The sequence below is a fragment of the Cherax quadricarinatus genome, chromosome 83, assembly GCF_038502225.1.
Source record: "Cherax quadricarinatus isolate ZL_2023a chromosome 83, ASM3850222v1, whole genome shotgun sequence".
Taxonomy (NCBI): Eukaryota; Metazoa; Arthropoda; class Malacostraca; order Decapoda; family Parastacidae; genus Cherax; species Cherax quadricarinatus.
Genome location: NC_091374.1, coordinates 1,890,421 through 1,911,540, shown reverse-complemented (window position 1 = coordinate 1,911,540; position 21,120 = coordinate 1,890,421). Strand labels below are relative to the sequence as shown.

The 21,120-nt window shown below is 43.5% G+C and overlaps 1 protein-coding gene across 8 annotated transcripts in view; it reads left to right on the top strand.

The window, feature by feature from the left end:
- Positions 1–21,120, top strand: part of sli (slit guidance ligand) — a 659,016-nt gene that overhangs the window by 595,128 nt on the left and 42,768 nt on the right. For all 8 annotated transcript variants that reach the window (XM_070102675.1, XM_070102671.1, XM_070102676.1 and 5 more), the window contains 7 exons: positions 1,029–1,100; positions 5,233–5,304; positions 17,159–17,316; positions 17,985–18,135; positions 18,476–18,622; positions 20,660–20,731; positions 20,870–20,941. In XM_070102675.1, coding sequence (XP_069958776.1) covers positions 1,029–1,100; positions 5,233–5,304; positions 17,159–17,316; positions 17,985–18,135; positions 18,476–18,622; positions 20,660–20,731; positions 20,870–20,941 — 744 coding nt within the window. The remainder of the gene's footprint in view (positions 1–1,028; positions 1,101–5,232; positions 5,305–17,158; positions 17,317–17,984; positions 18,136–18,475; positions 18,623–20,659; positions 20,732–20,869; positions 20,942–21,120) is intronic.

Sequence of the window (21,120 nt, the reverse complement as noted above, 5' to 3'; positions counted from 1 at the left end):
CAACAAATATCAGGGTCGTACACAACAAATGTCAGGGTCGTACACAAATGTCAGGGTCGTACACAGCAAATTTAAGGGTCGTACACAACAAATGTCAGGGTCGTACACAACAAATGTTAGGGTCGTACACAACAAATGTAAAAGTCGTACATAAGAAATGTAAGGGTCGTGCACAACAAATGTCAGGGTCGTACACAGCAAATGTAAGGGTCGTACACAAATGTAAGTGTCGTACACAAGAAATGTAAGGGTCGTACACAACAAATGTAAGGGTCGTACACAACAAATGTAAGGGTCGTACACAACAAATGTAAGGGTCTTTGTGGCGACACCACAAATCTCAGAATGCTAATGACATTTTGAGGGTGGTATTGATGGAGGGACGCAGGGAGGGAGGAGGGACCCAGGGAGGGAGGAGGGACCCAGGGAGGGAGGAGGGACCCAGGGAGGGAGGAGGGACGCAGGGAGGGAGGAGGGACGCAAGAAGAGACACAGTGACGTATCTGATAATACCATCATTCACGTTACTGTCTCAGCTCTCCTCCTCCTCCTCCTCCTTCTCTTCTTCCTCCTGGTCCATATTCTTGGTCTTCTCCCTCATTCAATCGAGATCAAACTTAATCTTTGTGCAAGGAACGTCTGAGATTTACCTGGTGGTGGTCAGGAGGGAACAACCAGGACTGTTATCAACACTACTTGTGCCTTGTATTGACGGGAGAGAGAGACGTATATCGTATCTTATCTTGAAGCTGTGTATTAAGCTTGCCTCCACTATCTAAGTCATTCCACTTTTCATCCACTCTAAGACTGAAAGAAATACTTCCTTACATACCTATGGTTGTGTGTGTATGAATGAGTGTGGAGTGAGTGAATGTGTGTATATGTGTGTTTTAAAGTGAAGAGTATGGGTGAGTAAGTGGATGAGTGTAAAAGTGAGTGTGAGAGAGTGAGTTAGAGTAAGAGAGTGAGTGAGAGGTGGTGACACATACAGCCCACCACTGACCAGTATGTATCATGTGTACTCACAGACTGCTGAACGCCAACAGGATCTCCTGTCTACGCAGAGACGCCTTCACAGATCTGCGTAGCCTTAACCTCTTGTGAGTATCCTGCCTGTATCCTCTGTACCAGGAACACCTGTCTTGACACCCCCTGCAACACCTGTCTTGACAACCCTGCAACATCTGTAACACCTGTCTTGACACCTGCCACACCTGTCTTGGCACCCCCTGCAACACCTGTCTTCACATCCCTTGCTACACCTGTTTTTATCCCTACAACACCTGTGTCGATCCCTGCAACACCTGTCTTCATCTCTACAACACCTGTCTTCATCCCTACAACACTTGTGTTGATCCCTGCAACACCTGTGTTGACCTCTCTGCAACAACAATGTTGACTCTCACCTATGTGCCGTTGAGAGCATTCCACTCACAATCACAAGCTCCCGAATTCGATTCCCTGCACAGAGGAACATGTGGACAAGTTTCCTTACACCTACTTGCTGACCCTGTCCACCTAGCAGTACGAATAGATACCTGTGTGTTAGTCGACTGTCATGGGTCGCATCCTCGGCATAAAATGTGTAAGATATTCCAGTACCTGCTGGAATGTTGTATACTGTGTAAGATACTCCAGTACCTGCTGGAATGTTATATACTGTGTAAGATACTCCAGTACCTGCTGGAATGTTATATACTATGTAAGATACTCCAGTACCTGCTGGAATGTTATATACTGTGTAAGATACTCCAGTACCTGCTGGAATGTTATATACTGTGTAAGACACTCCAGTACCTGCTGGAATGTTATATACTGTGTAAGATACTCCAGTACCTGCTGGAATGTTGTATACTGTGTAAGATACTCCAGTACCTGCTGGAATGTTATATACTGTGTAAGATACTCCAGTACCTGCTGGAATACACAAATAACCCGCACATAAAAGAGAGAAGCTTACGACGACGTTTCGGTCCGACTTGGACCATTGACAAAGTCACACTAACCAGAGGGGGAGCAGGACGGCTATATATAGGCAGGAAGAGGTGGTGGTAGTAGTAGTAGTAGTAGTAGTACAGGAATTGTATATAATACCGACAAGATGAAATTAAGACACATGCACAACACCCGGGCATCCCCATCATAGACGCTTCGCCATCCAGCCAGCCACTGGATGGCGAAACGTCCACAACGAAGACAACCAGACGCCGCACATGTGTCTTATGAACATTAAAATGGTATAAAATACCGACAGATTGTTAGGTAAGACACATATGCAACAGTCAGGTATCTTTATTTCGAAATAAAGATACCTGACTGTTGCATATGTGTCTTACCTAACACATGTGTCTTAATTTCATCAGTAGTTGTAGTAGTAGTAGTAGAAGAAGAAGAGGTAGTATTAGTGGTTGTGGTAGAAGTGGAAAATAAGGAAGACGAGCCAGTCAAATACAAAGGAAGGAGAGCACTGCAAGAGAGCTAGATGCCCACAGAGGGAGAGCAAGCGCACCGAGGTGCGTGAAAGGGGAAGTGGTGAAATAAATGAAGAAGGAACAGAAACACGAGACAGGAGAGAGAAAGACAACAGAGGAGAAAAGGAAAGAGGAAAGGGGAAGAGGAAGAAAAAAATGAGGATTCAGGTTAAGTCACGGGTGTTCTGAAGTTTGGAGCATTTTACAATGTAGTGGGAGAGGAAGGCATCTACAGAAGGAAAGTTGTGTATTAGAGAGGATTCAACTAGACGGCGACTGTTCGAGTTGGAAGTAGGGAAGACAGTTTTAGCAGAAGACCAGTCAATAGGATGGCTATGATCTCTGACGTGACAGAAAAGAGCATTGTTAGTGTCGGCAAGCCTAACACTATTTTTGTGCTCCCTAAGTCTGTCAGAGAGAGATCGACCAGCCATCCAGTGGCTGGCTGGATGGCAAAGCGTCTATGATGGGGATGCCCGGGTGTTGTGCATGTGTCTTAATTTCATCTTGTTAGGTAAGACACATATGCAACAGTCAGGTATCTTTATTTCGAAACGTTTCGCCTACACAGTAGGCTTCTTCAGTCGAGTACAGAAAAGTTGATAGAAGCAGAAGATACTTGAAGACGATGTAATCAGTCCATCACCCTTAAAGTTTTGAGGTGGTCAGTCCCTCAGTCTGGAGAAGAGCATTGTTCCGTTGTCTGAAACAATATGAAGTTGAAGTGTTCATTCTGTCAGACACTGCAACACAAGGGTATCTTGGTACAGACCATCAACTTCGACCTCTACTAGTGAGAACGGCTGGGTTTGAGAGGGACCTGCCCTCCCAAATCAACCTCCGTCTCACCTCCTGGCACTATATAAAGGCTCCATCCTGTCACTTCAACTTCATATTGTTTCAGACAACGGAACAATGCTCTTCTCCAGACTGAGGGACTGACCACCTCAAAACTTTAAGGGTGATGGACTGATTACATCGTCTTCAAGTATCTTCTGCTTCTATCAACTTTTCTGTACTCGACTGAAGAAGCCTACTGTGTAGGCGAAACGTTTCGAAATAAAGATACCTGACTGTTGCATATGTGTCTTACCTAACAATCTGTCGGTATTTTATACCATTTTAATGTTCATTAATTTCATCTTGTCGGTTTTATATACAATTCCTGTACTACTACTACTACTACTACTACTACTACTACTACCACCACCTCTTCCTGCCTATATATAGCCGTCCTGCTCCCCCTCTGGTTAGTGTGACTTTGTCAATGGTCCAAGTCGGACCGAAACGTCGTCGTAAGCTTCTCTCTTTTATGTGCGGGTTATTTGTGTATCGTTCCAGTCACGGTATTGTGCCTTTTTGTTATTTATTACCTGCTGGAATGTTATATACTGTGTAAGATACTCCAGTACCTGCTGGAATGTTATATACTGTGTAAGATACTCCAGTACCTGCTGGAATGTTATATACTGTGTAAGATACTCCAGTACCTGCTGGAATGTTATATACTGTGTAAGATAACCCAGTCACCTGCTGGAATGTTATATACTGTGTAAGATACCCTCCAGTACCTGCTGGAATGTTATATACTGTGTAAGATACTCCAGTGCACCTGCTGGAATGTTATATACTGTGTAAGATACTCCAGTACCTGCTGGAATGTTATATACTGTGTAAGATACTCCAGTACCTGCTGGAATTTTATATACTGTGTAAGATACTCCAGTATGCTGGAATGTTATATACTGTGTAAGATACTCCAGTACCTGCTGGAATGTTATATACTGTGTAAGATACTCCAGTACCTGCTGGAATGTTATATACTGTGTAAGATACTCCAGTACCTGCTGGAATGTTATATACTGTGTCAGATACTCCAGTCACCTGCTGGAATGTTATATACTGTGTAAGATACTCCAGTACCTGCTGGAATGTTATATACTGTGTAAGATACTCCAGTACCTGCTGGAATGTTATATACTGTGTAAGATACTCCAGTACCTGCTGGAATGTTATATACTGTGTAAGATACTCCAGTACCTGCTGGAATGTTATATACTGTGTAAGATACTCCAGTACCTGCTGGAATGTTATATACTGTGTAAGATACTCCAGTACCTGCTGGAATGTTATATACTGTGTAAGATACTCCAGTACCTGCTGGAATGTTATATACTGTGTAAGATACTCCAGTACCTGCTGGAATGTTATATACTGTGTAAGATACTCCAGTACCTGCTGGAATGTTATATACTGTGTAAGATACTCCAGTACCTGCTGGAATGTTATATACTGTGTAAGATACTCCAGTACCTGCTGGAATGTTATATACTGTGTAAGATACTCCAGTACCTGCTGGAATGTTATATACTGTGTAAGATACTCCAGTACCTGCTGGAATGTTGTATACTGTGTAAGATACTCCAGTACCTGCTGGAATGTTATATACTGTGTAAGATACTCCAGTACCTGCTGGAATGTTGTATACTGTGTAAGACACTCCAGTACCTGCTGGAATGTTATATACTGTGTAAGATACTCCAGTACCTGCTGGAATGTTGTATACTGTGTAAGACACTCCAGTACCTGCTGGAATGTTATATACTGTGTAAGATACTCCAGTACCTGCTGGAATGTTATATACTGTGTAAGACACTCCAGTACCTGCTGGAATGTTATATACTGTGTAAGAATCTTCACGTTATACATAATTTCTTTACTGTTTAAAGATAATGTTGTAACCATGGAAGTGTTTCTGCAGGTCACTTTACGACAACAACATTAAGACGATCCAGAATGGCACCTTCCAGACCCTCAGTAGCATCCAGACTCTGTAAGTACCCGGTACCTGTGTTGCTAGTATATATATTGGTAGTACCTGTGTTCCCAGTATCTGTGTTGCTAGTACATGTGTTGTTAGTACCTGTGTTGACAGTACCTGTGTTGCTAGTACCTGTGTTGCTAGTACATATGTTGCTAGTACATGTGTTGCTAGTACATATGTTGCTAGTACATATGTTGCTAGTACATGTGTTGCTAGCACCTGTGACCATTAACACACCGCAACATGTGTTCCTAGCACCTGTGACCATTAACACACCACAACCTGTGTTCCTAGCACCTGTGACCATTAACACACCACAACATGTGTTCCTAGCACCTGTGACCATTAACACACCACAACATGTGTTCCTAGCACCTGTGACCATTAACACACCACAACTTGTGTTTCTAGCACCTGCGACCATTAACACACCACAACATGTGTTCCTAGCACCTGTGACCATTAACACACCACAACCTGTGTTCCTAGCACCTGTGACCATTAACACACCACAACCTGTGTTCCTAGCACCTGTGACCATTAACACACCACAACGTGTTCGTAGCACCTGTGACCATTAACACACCACAACATGTGTTCCTAGCACCTGTGACCATTAACACACCACAACCTGTGTTCCTAGCACTTGTGACCATTAACACACCACGTGTTCGTAGCACCTGTGACCATTAACACACCACAACATGTGTTCCTAGCACCTGTGACCATTAACACACCACAACATGTGTTCCTAGCACCTGTGACCATTAACACACCACATGTGTTCGTAGCACCTGTGACCATTAACACACCACAACCTGTGTTCCTAGCACCTGTGACCATTAACACACCACAACCTGTGTTCCTAGCACCTGTGACCATTAACACACCACATGTGTTCGTAGCACCTGTGACCATTAACACACCACAACCTGTGTTCCTAGCACCTGTGACCATTAACACACCACAACCTGTGTTCCTAGCACCTGTGACCATTAACACACCACAACCTGTGTTCCTAGCACCTGTGACCATTAACACACCACAACCTGTGTTCCTAGCACCTGTGACCATTAACACACCACAACCTATGTTCCTAGCACCTGTGACCACTAACTCCCTGTGAGCCACCAGGTTTACAGTAAGAGACGGGGCCAGGAGCTGAAACAACCCCCCCCCCACCTCACGGTGAGTACACACGCAGTAAACACTTGCACTGTAAGTGTAAATTGAGTGTTTAAATATTGTTGTGTTTATGTGTGTGTGGAATGTTACTGCCTCACTGGACACACACCTGGCTCTCTCTCTCTCTCTCTCTCTCTCTCTCTCTCTCTCTCTCTCTCTCTCTCTCTCTCTCTCTCTCTCTCTCTCTCTCTCTCTCTCTCTCTCTCTCTCTCTCTGGCTCTTTATTCCATAAATTGGAAATAATTTCCCCTGCCTTGTATCAAGCCTGCCAGATCCTAACGTGCTAATATGGATGTATAGGTAGCAACCAAGGAGGAGGTGTATACTCTAGTACCTCCACCACCTCCACACATGAGGTTAACTCCTACCTGGAAGTCGTTCCGGGGGTCAACGCCCCCGCGGCCCAGTCCCTGACCAGGCCTCACGGTGGATCAGGGCCTGATCAACCAGGCTGTTACTGCTGGCCGCACGTAAACAGAAAGAAATTATCTTATACAATACGGTTATTTTATGGTAATCAAACTCGTGGCAGAGAAATAACTTTAATCTTTAAAGGAAGGGGGGGGGGATCTAATAATCCAGTGGAAGACCTTGGTCAGATGATCAAAAGTACCAGTGGCAGGTCACCATTTAAGTCCCGCGTCAGGAAACACTTGTTCTGTGTCCAGAAGAATCTTACTGAAGCTAAGTATACCTGTGAACCTCCCGCGTTAATATCTGCAGCAGAGGTGAGGCGTCTTACATAGTTATATTGTAACCATCCGTAGGATGTCACTCACAGGTACTTTTGTGGCTCTCTTGACTGGCAGACACCTGTGGCTCATCTTGACTGGTAGACACCTGTGGCTCCTCTTGACTGGTAGACACCTGTGGCTCCTCTCTTGACTGGTAGACAGCTGTGGCTCCTCTCTTGACTGGTAGACAGCTGTGGCTCCTCTCTTGACTGGTAGACAGCTGTGGCTCCTCTCTTGACTGGTAGACAGCTGTGGCTCCTCTCTTGACTGGTAGACAGCTGTGGCTCCTCTCTTGACTGGTAGACAGCTGTGGCTCCTCTCTTGAGTGGGAGACAGCTGTGGCTCCTCTCTTGACTGGTAGACAGCTGTGGCTCCTCTCTTGACTGGTAGACAGCTGTGGCTCCTCTCTTGACTGGTAGACAGCTGTGGCTCCTCTCTTGACTGGTAGACAGCTGTGGCTCCTCTCTTGAGTGGTAGACAGCTGTGGCTCCTCTCTTGACTGGTAGACAGCTGTGGCTCCTCTCTTGAGTGGTAGACAGCTGTGGCTCCTCTCTTGACTGGTAGACAGCTGTGGCTCCTCTCTTGACTGGTAGACAGCTGTGGCTCCTCTCTTGACTGGTAGACAGCTGTGGCTCCTCTCTTGACTGGTAGACAGCTGTGGCTCCTCTCTTGACTGGTAGACAGCTGTGGCTCCTCTCTTGACTGGTAGACAGCTGTGGCTCCTCTCTTGACTGGTAGACAGCTGTGGCTCCTCTCTTGACTGGTAGACAGCTGTGGCTCCTCTCTTGACTGGTAGACAGCTGTGGCTCCTCTCTTGACTGGTAGACAGCTGTGGCTCCTTGTTTTACCTGACGCTTCTCACATTTAACTATAAAAATTTCTTGTTTGCGATGGTGACAAGGTAGAATTTAGTCGTACCTCGAATTTCTTGTTCTCCTGAGCTTGTTGCTCACCCTTCTTCCAGTCCTTCCTTCCTTCCTTCCTTCCTTCCTTCCTTCCTTCCTTCCTTCCTTCCTTCCTTCCTTCCTTCCACACCTATTATATCTCCTTTTATTGTAATTGTTTTTCACACAGTTGAGAGACTTAGATGTTTTAGCTTTTAAGGTTTTAGTAATAAGATATTACAAGGACCACAGTGGAAAAAAAGTCACTTTGTCTAACTTTCTTGGATTATCCTAGGTATTCTACACATATTCTGCTATGTATACTAATTTATACAACTGTATTTATCTGTACCTGTAGCTGAATACACCTTTATACACCCTCTAGGTCATTCTGTTTTATTCCAGCCTCAGTAAACGTCCAAAGCACCTCAGTAACGTCCCTGTTTACTACTAGGCAAAGAGGAACGTATCCTCAGGTCCGGGAAATGGAATGTCAGATGGGTATGGTTTGTTTGGTGAGCGCAGTGCTGGGCTGTCCTGAAAATGGAAATCGGATTAGCATAGAGAGGCGGGCTGACGAATGTGAGTGGCAGTCATTAAAACAAGATTTGCTGGTGGCAGATTGAACACTGACAAGTACTGGGTATTCCTGTGTCTGCCACACGCTTATGGTGCTGCTGAGAGTTGTCTTGTGCTACCTGTGTCCTGTGTGTCCTGATACCTGTGTCTGCCACACGCTTATGGTGCTGCTGAGAGTTGTCTTGTGCTACCTGTGTCCTGTGTGTCCTGCTTCCTGTGTCTGCCACACGGTTGTGGTGCTGCTGAGAGTTGTGTTCTGCTACCTGTGTCCTGTGTGTCCTGCTTCCTGTGTCTGCCACACGCTTATGGTGTTGCTGAGAGTTGTCTTGTGCTACCTGTGTCCTGTGTGTCCTGATACCTGTGTCTGCCACACGCTTATGGTGCTGCTGAGAGTTGTCTTGTGCTACCTGTGTCCTGTGTCCTGATACCTGTGTCTGCCACACGGTTGTGGTGCTGCTGAGAGTTGTGTTCTGCTACCTGTGTCCTGTGTGTCCTGCTTCCTGTGTCTGCCACACGCTTATGGTGCTGCTGAGAGTTGTGTTCTGCTACCTGTGTCCTATGTGTCCTGATACCTGTGTTCTGTGTGTCCTGATACCTGTGTTCTGTGTGTCCTGGTACCTGTGTTCTGTGTCCTGCTACCTGTGTCCTGTTTGTCCTGCTACCCGTGTCCTGTTTGTCCTGCTACCTATGTACTGTGTGTCCTGCTACCTGTGTCCTGCTACCTGTGTTCTGTGTGTCCTGGCTGTCTCCTGGGCATCCTGGCTGTCTCCTTTGTGTCCTGGCTGTCTCCTGAGCGTCTTATCTGTCTCCTGTGCGTCCTAGCTGTCTCTGGGCGTCCTGACTGTCTCATGTGCATCCTAGCTGTCTTCTGTGTGTCTTGGCTGTCTCCTGGGTGTCGTACATGTCTCCTGTGCGTCCTAGCTGTCTTCTGGGCGTCTTGGCTGTCTCATGGGCGTCCTAGCTCCCCTCTGGGCGTCCTAGCTCCCCTCTGGGCGTCCTAGCTGTCTGCTGGGCGTCCTAGCTGTCTGCTGGGCATCCTAGCTGTCTCGTGGGCTTCCTAACTGTATTCTGGGCGTTCTGACTCCTGGGCGTCCTAGCTGTCTCCTGGGCGTCCTAATTATCTCCTGGGCGTTCTAGCTGTCTCCTGGGAGTCCTAGCTGTCTCCTGGGCGTCCTAGCTGTCTCCATGGCGTCCTATCTCCTTGGCGTTGTCTCCTGGGCGTTCTAGCTGTCTCCTGGGCGTCCTAGTTGTCTCCTGGGCGCCCTAGCTGTCTTCTGGGCGTCCTAGCTGGTGGACACATATATGGTGTCAACATGGTTGTGTTTCAGTGTTGTTATTGTCATGTGGGAAGCGTTAAATCCGTATCACGCAGCGCCTGGGGGGTAAGAGGTAGTCAGGTTTGATGCGAGGAAATGGAGAATATCTCCATTTCCTTGGAACGAGAGTCCCTGGAGGGCGGAGAAGCGGTGGTATCATCTCAGCTCTCCACCAACAGACTGCCTACTGTTAGGTCTCCACCAACAGAACTGTTTTCTGTTACGTCTCCACCAACAGAACTGTCTTCTGTTACGTCTCCACCAACAGAACTGTCTTCTGTTACGTCTCCACCAACAGAACTATCTGCTGTTGTTGGTGGATATGGCTCCCGTCTCCTGTTTCTTTAACATACCTCCCTTACTGTTGCCCTTCTGTTTGTTGAACTTCACCTGTTGCTGCTCACTTGTTTGTTTACCTCCACCACCTGGTGTTGTTCTGTTTGTTTGCCTCCACCACCTGTTGCTGCTCACCTGTTTATTTACCTCCCCCACCTGTTGCTTTCCTGTTTGTTTACCTCCACCACCTGTTGCTGCTCTCCTGTTTGTTTACCTCCACCACCTGTTGCTGCTCTCCTGTTTGTTTACCTCCACCTGTTGCTGCTCGCCTGTTTGTTTACCTCCACCACCTGTTGCTGCTCTCCTGTTTGTTTACCTCCACCACCTGTTGCTGCTCTCCTGTTTGTTTACCTCCACCACCTGTTGCTGCTCTCCTGTTTGTTTACCTCCACCACCTGTTGCTGCTCACCTGTTTGTTTACCTCCTCCACCTGTTGCTGCTCACCTGTTTGTTTACCTCCACCACCTGTTGCTGCTCACCTGTTTGTTTACCTCCTCCACCTGTTGCTGCTCACCTGTTTGTTTACCTCCACCTGTTGCTGCTCGCCTGTTTGTTTACCTCCACCACCTGTTGCTGCTCTCCTGTTTGTTTACCTCCACCACCTGTTGCTGCTCACCTGTTTGTTTACCTCCACCACCTGTTGCTGCTCTCCTGTTTGTTTACCTCCACCACCTGTTGCTGCTCTCCTGTTTGTTTACCTCCACCACCTGTTGCTGCTCTCCTGTTTGTTTACCTCCACCACCTGTTGCTGCTCTCCTGTTTGTTTACCTCCACCACCTGTTGCTGCTCTCCTGTTTGTTTACCTCCACCACCTGTTGCTGCTCTCCTGTTTGTTTACCTCCACCACCTGTTGCTGCTCACCTGTTTGTTTACCTCCACCACCTGTTGCTGCTCACCTGTTTGTTTACCTCCACCACCTGTTGCTGCTCTCCTGTTTGTTTACCTCCACCACCTGTTGCTGATCACCTGTTTGTTTACCTCCACCACCTGTTGCTGCTCTCCTGTTTGTTTACTTCCACCACCTGTTGCTGATCACCTGTTTGTTTACCTCCACCACCTGTTGCTGCTCTCCTGTTTTTTTACCTCCACCACCTGTTGCTGCTCTCCTGTTTGTTTACCTCCACCACCTGTTGCTGCTCACCTGTTTGTTTACCTCCACCACCTGTTGCTGCTCACCTGTTTGTTTACCTCCACCACCTGTTGCTGCTCTCCTGTTTGTTTACCTCCACCACCTGTTGCTGATCACCTGTTTGTTTACCTCCTCCACCTGTTGCTGCTCACCTGTTTGTTTACCTCCACCACCTGTTGCTGCTCACCTGTTGGTTTACCTCCACCACCTGTTGCTGCTGCTGTTGTTCTGTTTATACTTGTAATGAGAGGTCAGCCGTCTGTTGACCGCCTCCTGTTTTGCTTCCGTTATCTGTAATTATTACAGCCCTTGCTCCTCTGTTTATCTTACCCGTTTGTTTACCAGTGTGTTGGGGAATGAGAGGTATTAAGACTCACGAAATCGTAATGACACGATTGTAACCGAACCATACCACTAAACCTGACCGCGGGTTCAAACCCCACCCGTGGTATGGTTTGTTTGAGAGGTAATAAGGTTTGTTCCGAGGGAAGAGAATTCATTCTCTCTCTCTCTCTCTCTCTCTCTCTCTCTCTCTCTCTCTCTCTCTCTCTCTCTCTCTCTCTCTCTCTCTCTCTCTCTCTCTCTCTCTCTCTCTCTCAGCTCTTGTACGCTCAATTCTTCCTTTGTGACGTGTTTGGTGTGTTCCTTTGTATGTTATGTAGCGTGTGTCTGCTGTTGGCCGGAGCGTCCTATTGTAGGCTGTCGTTTGAACATTGTAAGCTGTCGCTGTCTATTGTTCGCTGTCGCTTCACTGTGTAGGCTCTCATGTCTTTTTGTAGTCTGTCGGGTCAGACTGTACGTTGTAGTGTTCCGTTCTAGATTGTCACATTCCATTGTAGGATGTGGCGTCCCACTGTAGGATGTGTCATTCCACTATAGGATGTGGCGTCCCACTGTAGATTGTCACATTCCATTGTAGGATGTGGCGTCCCACTGTAGGATGTGTCATTCCACTATAGGATGTGGCGTCCCACTGTAGATTGTCACTTCTTGTAGGGTGGCGTTCACACACCAAGCCAATGTTGTGGCGACAAACACAGTCTGAGGCGGGAAGTTGTGTGTCTTTTAAGAGGCACGCAATTACCACTGTTTTGTAATAACACGTTCATTTTTCCACTGTAATCTACCTTGTCCATAATTATCATCACATTTGCTTTGTCTGTTTCGTAAGGTGAAGTCCAGGATCTGTACTTAATTCATGGTATAACTTAAGAAATATTTGATGACAGTTGGGTTGTAGAGGTGTGAACTTTGCTCACACCTCTACAACACAATTAGTTAGATTAGATTAGCATTGTAGAGGTGTGAGCAAAGTTCACACCTCTACAACACAGTTGTCATCAAATATTTGTTAAGTTATACCATGACTTAAGTCAAGATCTTAACGTCGGGAATATCCATAAGTTAAAGGCAGGATCCCACCTCACGAGATGTGAAAAGGAAGAAGCAGGAGGAATCATGGCAGAAATCTAATGAACACTTTTGTGACGCGTGAAATCGTAAATACACGATTGCAAACGAATCACAGGGCAGGTGGGGTTCGATCCCATGGCAGGCGAAGCCTGAAATCAGAGGTCTGTGCGCTAACCGCTGGTTAGCATACTGGTCTCTTCAGTTTCAAGGTTCACCTGTCTTGGCTTCGACCCCAACACGTTGTCAGTGAATTGACAAACACTCACTTGTTAAATGAATAAAAAAAGGATATGGAAACTTTGCGTTTAGATCTCTGAAGATGATCTCAAAGAGAGAGATCGAAATACACCCTCTTGTTTACAATGTTTCTATCGGCAAGTGAGTTTGTTTCACTCCATTCGAGAATGTCATAAATCTGAAATAAGACATGGGTGCCTAGGTGCTAACAAAACTGCTGCGATGTCTCAAGAAACATCATGATGAATGTGTTAGGGTAATATATTGACTGTTGAACTAGCCTTGTCAAGTGTCACACTCTATCTACATAGCCACATAATGTGCTCGCTTGAAATTTCGTAAATGAAAATGGTTTAGTGGTACGTTTATGGGGATCAACCTCTCTCCCGTTCCTTCCAGGTACCACCGTTACTCTGCTCCTTCTGTAGCATAGTAACGCTTGTGTTGGGATATGTAGGAGAGAGGGGATTATTCTCCAGTAAAAGTAGGTCTTTGACAGTGATGTGTGATGCCACAATGGTTGTTTAACATATTTACGGATGGGGTTTTAAGAGAGGTGAACGCTAGGGTGTTGAAAGAGGTGTGGGATTAAAAGATAGTGAATATAATACACAATGGAAGCTGTCACAGTTGTTTTTTGCCGATAACGCGGTTCTTTTGAGAGATTCTGAGTGTATGTTGCAGAGGTTGGCGGAGGAATTTGGGAAGGTATGTGGAAGAAGGAAATTAAAAGTGAACATAGGAAAAAGCAAGGTGATGAGAGTAACAAAATACCTAAGTAATGAAAGATTGAATATTAGATGGAGGGAGTGGAGGTGTTTAGATGTTTGTGAGTGGACTTGTCAGTGGATGGGCCTATGAAAGATGAGGTGAACCATTGAACTGAGGAAAGGAAAAAAAGTTGGTGGTATGTAGAGGCATCTGTGCAGAGAAAAGAACCTTATCCAGGAGGCAAAAAAATTATATACCATGGTACAGTGGTACCAACACTTGCATGGGTGTGAAACGGGTTTTAAACATGGGAAAAAGGAGGAGGCTGGAGGCAGTGGAGTTGTCGTGTTTGAGGACAGTTTATGGTGTGGATATTATGCAGAGAATTCAGAGCTTGGAGATTAGAAGGTGTGGGGTTACTAAATGTATTATTCAGAAAGCAGAGGAGGGGGTTGTTCAGGTGATTTGGATGTTTAGATAGGCTGGAGCAAAATAAGATGACTAGGAGGGTATAAAATCTGGGGATGAAGGAAGGAGGGGTTGGGGGCCATCCCAGTAAAGGTAGGAGGGAGGAAGCAAGAGAGGTTTTAAGTTCTATGGGCTTGGATATCCAACAGGCTTGTGTGAGCGTGTTAAATAATGAGGAGGCAAATGATTTTTATGATTTAATTAACGTGCTGTTGGAGTGTGAGCAAGGTAATATTATTAAGGGATTCAGGGAAACCGGTTACATAGACTTGAGTCCTGGAAGTGGGAAGTACAGCGCCTGCACACTGTAACCTCGGTACGTTTCTTGCAATACAGTGATTGAATGAATAACCGTGAACGTGTTTCTTCCTTTTCGGGTCACTTTACCTCGGTGGGAGAGAACCGGTGTGTTAATAATAATAATAATAATAATAATAATAATAATAATAATAATAATAATAATCTTTCATTGTGTAATTGACTTGAAAGTTTTATATAATCCAAGAGCGTGTGTAGTAGTGACCTTTGGAAAAGGTCAGCTTGAATGTCGTGTTCTGCTCCCTCCGTAACCCTTCTGCAAATCTCACCAAATTGTTCTTATTACCTATTTACTGCTTGTTCTAATAATAATAATAATAATAATGATAATAATAATAATAATAATAATGTTGATTTAAGGGCTATGATGGCTTGTGCTTTGAGTTTTATAAGCCCTGATTCCAGATTATTATGACGGGGAAAGGCCCTTTAAGGTGGGTACTGGACTTCTGCGCTGACCTTGGTGGAGTGTGGACGTCCCGCTCTACCGCAGCCTTAATCATCAGTGGCGAATTTTCCTTATCTCCCTCTGGGACGTTTGTCACCATCATCAGTTCTCTTGTCAATTAGTCTTGGCGCCATATATCAGCTATTTTTATGTCTAGAGAAAACTGGTTGTTGTTGACTCAGGTGTTGTTGGTGGGGGTTGGACAAGGGGAGAATCCACTTGTTCTGGAACTGGGCAAGGACCGCAATGGAAATAAGTCACTTTGACTTTTTGGGGGAGTTATCCTAGGTAATCAATACATATTCTGTTATGCATGATAATTTATGTAACTGTATTAATATTTGTTCCCGAATAAACTTGCATATTTTTCCCAGCCTCCCGGGAAGTAGGGTTCAATAAGGCGTAAGTAACATCAGTGTGAGAGCCTTGGTGGGACTTACACCAGCTTTGGTGGTGTGTGTGTGGACGTCTCGCTCTCGTCTGAGTATAAGTGAAAAATTGTCTCCACTCTCTCTTTGACGCTTGTCCTCATCTTATTCTGCCCGCTGGGCACATTACAGGAGGGGCACTCTTCATTAGCTCAGTTTTTCTACCCTGCGGATATTAATGTTTTAGTGGGAAGCAGGCTAGTGAATCACGGGACAGGTTGGGATTGAACTCGCGGCAAGTGAGTCGTAAAACTCTAGGTCAGCGTGTAAGCCAATGGGCCAGCTCTGCATACACTTCTGACACTGCGTACACAACTGGCTCTTGGTACACAGCTGGCTCTTGGTACACAGCTGGCTCTGGCTTTGCTCTCCCAGGGTTGATTTCTAGCAAAAATTATCGTTATATATGTATTTTTGTCATTATCACAACAAATTATTAACAGAGACTTGACTCCAGTATTGTGACCAGCAGGCCGCCAGCAACAACAGCCTGGTTGACCAGGCAAGCACCAGACAAGCCTGGCCCAAGTCAGGGCTGCATTAGGAAAATTCTTGCAACCCATCAGATTCATAGGTTCATCTTATCACAGTCTCTTCAGTTCTTCCAGAGACACCTGAGGCTGTCATCTCGTGTGTATATTTCTTAGCAGTTTAATAACCCAGTGTTGCTCGAGTACCGCTTCATTTGTTGATGGATGAGTTTTTAACGTGTTCTTGTGATTTTTAAAGTCGTTCTCCCTTACACCCACCTTGTCAGGAAGCAAGTGTGGAGGATTCACACCCCTGCTACTGCCTTATCAGGAGGCAGGTGTGGGGGACTCACACCCTCACAACTATCTTGTTGAGAGGCAGGTGTGGGGGATTTACACCCCCACAACTGCCTTGACAGAAGGCGGGTGTGAGAAATGTACACTTTCACACACATCCCTTGTCAGGAGGTATTTTATAAAGGGGTGGAGAGTGTCCATCATTGCTGTTTGTCTATTAAATCTGAATGATTTTGATTGTAACAGTAATGAATAATGCTTGATTTAATGGACTTTGTCCATTAAATCCTAAATCAGTTAACCCAGCCGACCATAACAGTAGCAGACAAATCTGAATTTAATGGGCTTTCTCATTTTTTGGATGTCGTCCGGTCACTGATTTTGCTGTTAAAATCTAATTTGAGGTTTTGCTGGTTTTTAAGACATAGAATTAATTTCAGTTGGGCTGAATATTTGTATTAAAACTGGTCAGGTTATATTTTATAAATATTTTTTGAAATCAGTATAATAAAGTCTTTAAAAATGTGTCCTCACTTGTTTGTGGTTGCCGGAGTTGAGTCACAGCTCCTAGCAAAAATATAAAAATGTTCCCTCTACCCAGAAGTTTTGCAAATAAAATGGAAACGATATATAACGTAAAACCTGTTCCTTTGTATGAGGAAGCCCTTGACGGTTTGATTGCTATGGCTTTTATGGGAGACTGAGTTGTGGAAACCCAACTAACCAACCCACCAACTAACCAACCAGTTAAAGGCTCTTGATGCAAGAAATTAAATGCTCCAGTTCCTAGCATCAAACCTAATTGCCTCCCATTCCCCAAGCCATTATGTGACCCTTATGCCCTACGTGTTTACTGGTTTCCCCTGTACAGGGATGTGTATTGTTGAGTAATGTATTTCATCTGTGACAGGCACCTGGGTCGCAATCCATTCGTGTGTGACTGCAATATCCAGTGGCTGTCGGACTACCTGGAGGTGCATCCCATTGAGACCTCAGGTGCCCGCTGTGAGAACCCTCGCTGGCTTCAACGAAGGAAACTCAACGCTCTTAGGGATGAGCGACTGAAGTGTATGTTGCTCTGGTGTACTGAAACAACAAATATTTTATAAGGAATATACTGACTCACGAAATCGTAATGACACGATTGCAAACAAACCATACCACGGGCGGGATTGAACCCGCGGTCAGAGAGTCTCAAAACTCCAGTGGCTAACTCGACGGTCTGGAGTTTTGAGACTCTCTGACCGCGGGTTCAATCCCGCCCGTGGTATGGTTAAGGAATATACTGTATGTTCCAATACTGTGGCTGGAACAATTCACACTTAACCCACACTTTAAATTTCTTATTTTTATACAAAAAACTCTAAACCTGTATGGTTATTGTAAATGATGATAGTCCTGGATAAAATGAAAAGCTTTTTGTTTTTTCATTTCTAATACAGTGTGTGGATTAGCTGTGAAAATTAGTATAAATTATGTAAAGATATATATCTTCTGTTTTTTCTTTTTAGTTTTGAAGCATATAATAGATACAGTATCTTGAAATATGTGATATTAACTAATAATTTTAGCTTTGATGTTTCCTGAGTGTATATAGTTATATACACTGAAAGTTTACTTAATTGCTGTTTAAATGTCCTTGACTGGTGGTGTACCGGTGACAAACAGGCTTAATAATATGTAGTTGATAAACTTCAAGCCTAATAAAGTGGGTAACCTTTGTGTGTGGTTTGCAGGTACAGACGGGACAGTGTCACTGTACGCTGGTGAGTGCGTGACAGCAGAAGAGTGTCCCCGAGGATGTACCTGTCGTGGTACCACCGTAGACTGCACCGCTGGTGGCCTCATCCACCTCCCAGACACCCTACCTCCCTACACCACTGACTTGTTAGTGATCTATGTTCTTTACTTCTACACCTGTAGATTGTCTACACCTCAGTCCCTCTTTATGGGGGTTGCCATGATGCTGGTGAAGGGCTCTTGATCCAAAGAAATGGAGTTACCCTCCTCTTCCTCTGAAAAATCATAAATACTTCCCATTACCCAGCTTCTATTTAACTCGGTGTGAGTTTAGCACTTCCCCTCGATATATTAGTAATAATAATAATACATTCAGTAAGATTGTAAGGGTTAGATACATGAGTGGGAATGATTCAGTGGGAGAAGGACCTGCCAAGCATGGGCCAGTAGACCTACTGCAGTGCATCTTTCTCTATCTTCCACGTAGGCTGCTGTCTGACAATGAGATCAGGGAGGTGGGTGGTTCAGGAGTGCTGCGGCAGTTGTCTCGCCTGCGTCGCCTGGTGCTCTCCAATAATCACCTGCGACATATCACCAGGGGATCATTCCAGGGCATTCAGTCTCTCCATGAATTGTGAGTACATAACTCGAAGTCTTTTATGTATATATTATCTGCTCAATAGTAAGGGGTTAGTAACCCTTTCTCCTGGGTAAATTACTTAGTGTAAAAATAAAAACTTTATAGTATGTATTCCTTTGGTTATGGGTCACCAAGACTCGGTGGGAGACAGCTGGTGTTTTAAAAAAATTATCTGTTAATGGTTCTGAGGATATATATTCCTCTTATACATTATATGTTAATGGTTCTGAGGGATTATCTTCCTCTTATACATTACCTGTTAATGGTTCTGAGGATATATATTCCTCTTATACATTATATGTTAATGGTTCTGAGGGATTATCTTCCTCTTATACATTACCTGTTAATGGTTCTGAGGGAATATCTTCCTCTTATACATTACCTGTTAATGGATCTGAGGAATTATCTTCATCTTGGCTCAGTCTCATCTGAATTGGAAAGGAAATTTTGCAAGAATAAAAACTATTAAGAAACACAGAAATAAAGGAAGCTTGTATTAAGAATGTAATTATAAGTTTTGAAGGTTTATGTTCCAGGACTCCAGATTTCTTGCTCAGAAGCAGCAGTTTCATCTCTTGCAAAGTTTTCATTAGTGCTTTTGTACTTAGATCCATCTAAGACATTAATTTTTTTAATCCACAGTTTAGGTTCTTCATAAAGCTTCTTTTTATTTTCTCTCACTTCTGTTACTTGGCACTCATTTATATTCATTCCCATCAGTTGTTAACCATTTCCTCAATCTGAGTTTTATAGTGATTTATAGTGATTCGTGTTATATTTTTAACAGTTAATTTTTTACAGTATCCACAGCCGTGGTCATATAGTTTTGTATTCCATCTGGGAAGTCATTTATATTAGTAAACTTTACAGAACTCGGACACTTTCAGTGCCAGTAATGATTCTGGTGGGACTTACTGCTGACATTTTCCAGGTCATTCTCTCTCTTATCACTGTTTACATATTTCTTTCAAAGTAAATTTCTCATTGACTAAATTTCTTCTACACGTGTCCCACCCCATAATTTTTTCATCTAAAATTATTAATACAATTTATTTCCAGCCTATCACTCGGTATTAATATTTCTGTTTAAATAAAACGTACCGAGTTTTTTCACCTAAAATGGTCATTACATTTAATAGTCTTCAATTTAATTATTTTAGATTTACCACAAAATCTAACTTTAATTATAGTGTTATACATAATTGTATTTGACAAGAACATCAAGTACTTGTAGTCTGGCCAAAATTTTTCGTAAAACCAGAGATTTTTCAAAATTTATGAAGTAGATGTTGCTGAATTTGTAACATTTTTTAAATGTATTTTTTTTTTATTTCTTTGTTTTTTATTTCTCTGATGTTTCATAGTTTTTTTTATTAATTTTTCATGGGAAACTGCAACACAAGTTTTTTAAAATGTAAATCAGTGCATTCTGCCCATCTGTTTTCCTCTTGAAAAGTTTTGACAATCGTAGTACTTATGGGATTGGATATATTGTACTATAATGTACCAAAAATTATTTTATTTACAGACAACACGTACACTATATATCTTGTATGTATCTACAACAATTGTATATGTAAAATATATATGCATAATGTTTGTAGTATTGTACCGATTATTGTACTGCCACAGTAGCAAAGTAAGATTATTTTTTTAACACATTGTCTGTCTCCCACTAAGGCTGGGTGGCTCAAACGAGAAACACTTTTACCATCATTCACACTATCACTGCCTTGCCAGAGGTGCAAGATAATGACAGTTCAGATGTCCCTCCAAACAGTAAATATCCCAAACTCTCTTTTAGAGTGCAGGCATTGTACCTCTAGGAAATTTTATGACAGTTTTTCCAAGGGGTTTTGTTTTATTAAAAATATTTGAAAAAACTGTGTGCATTGCTAGATTTGTAGGATGAAAGAAAGAGGGATAATACCCTCAGTCATCCTAATGTATCAAAACACATACACACTATTGTACTTTACAGCTGACACTGCATTAAAATTAATATTCAGTAGTGATGTTTTTTTGTTTCAGAGACTTGTCAGATAACGATCTATCAGAAGTCAACAGTCATATGTTTGATGGACTTCCAGAGTTGAGGGCGCTGTAAATACCATCTTTCATGGTTCTTGAATTATATTGTTTATATTGGCTTTATTATCAGTGAAATATTATTTTATAATTTTGCTATTAATTATCTAAATTTTTTAGTTCTATTCAGTTGTGATAAAACTTTTCTTACAGCTCACTGGCAGACAATAAGGTGACCTGCATCTCACCAGGAGCATTCAGCCAACTTCCTGCTCTTGCAGAAATGTGAGTAGCTTTTATTAATCAACTTCAGTGGTCAATTGGTCAGTTCTCTTATTTAAAGTGTTCTATATGTATTTTTTGGAGCTAAACATTACTAGTTACTAATGGTTAAAATTTGTGTTTAAGGATTTTAATTCTACATTTTATGTGGAAATTTCATGTATGTTTATTATTGAAGTTTA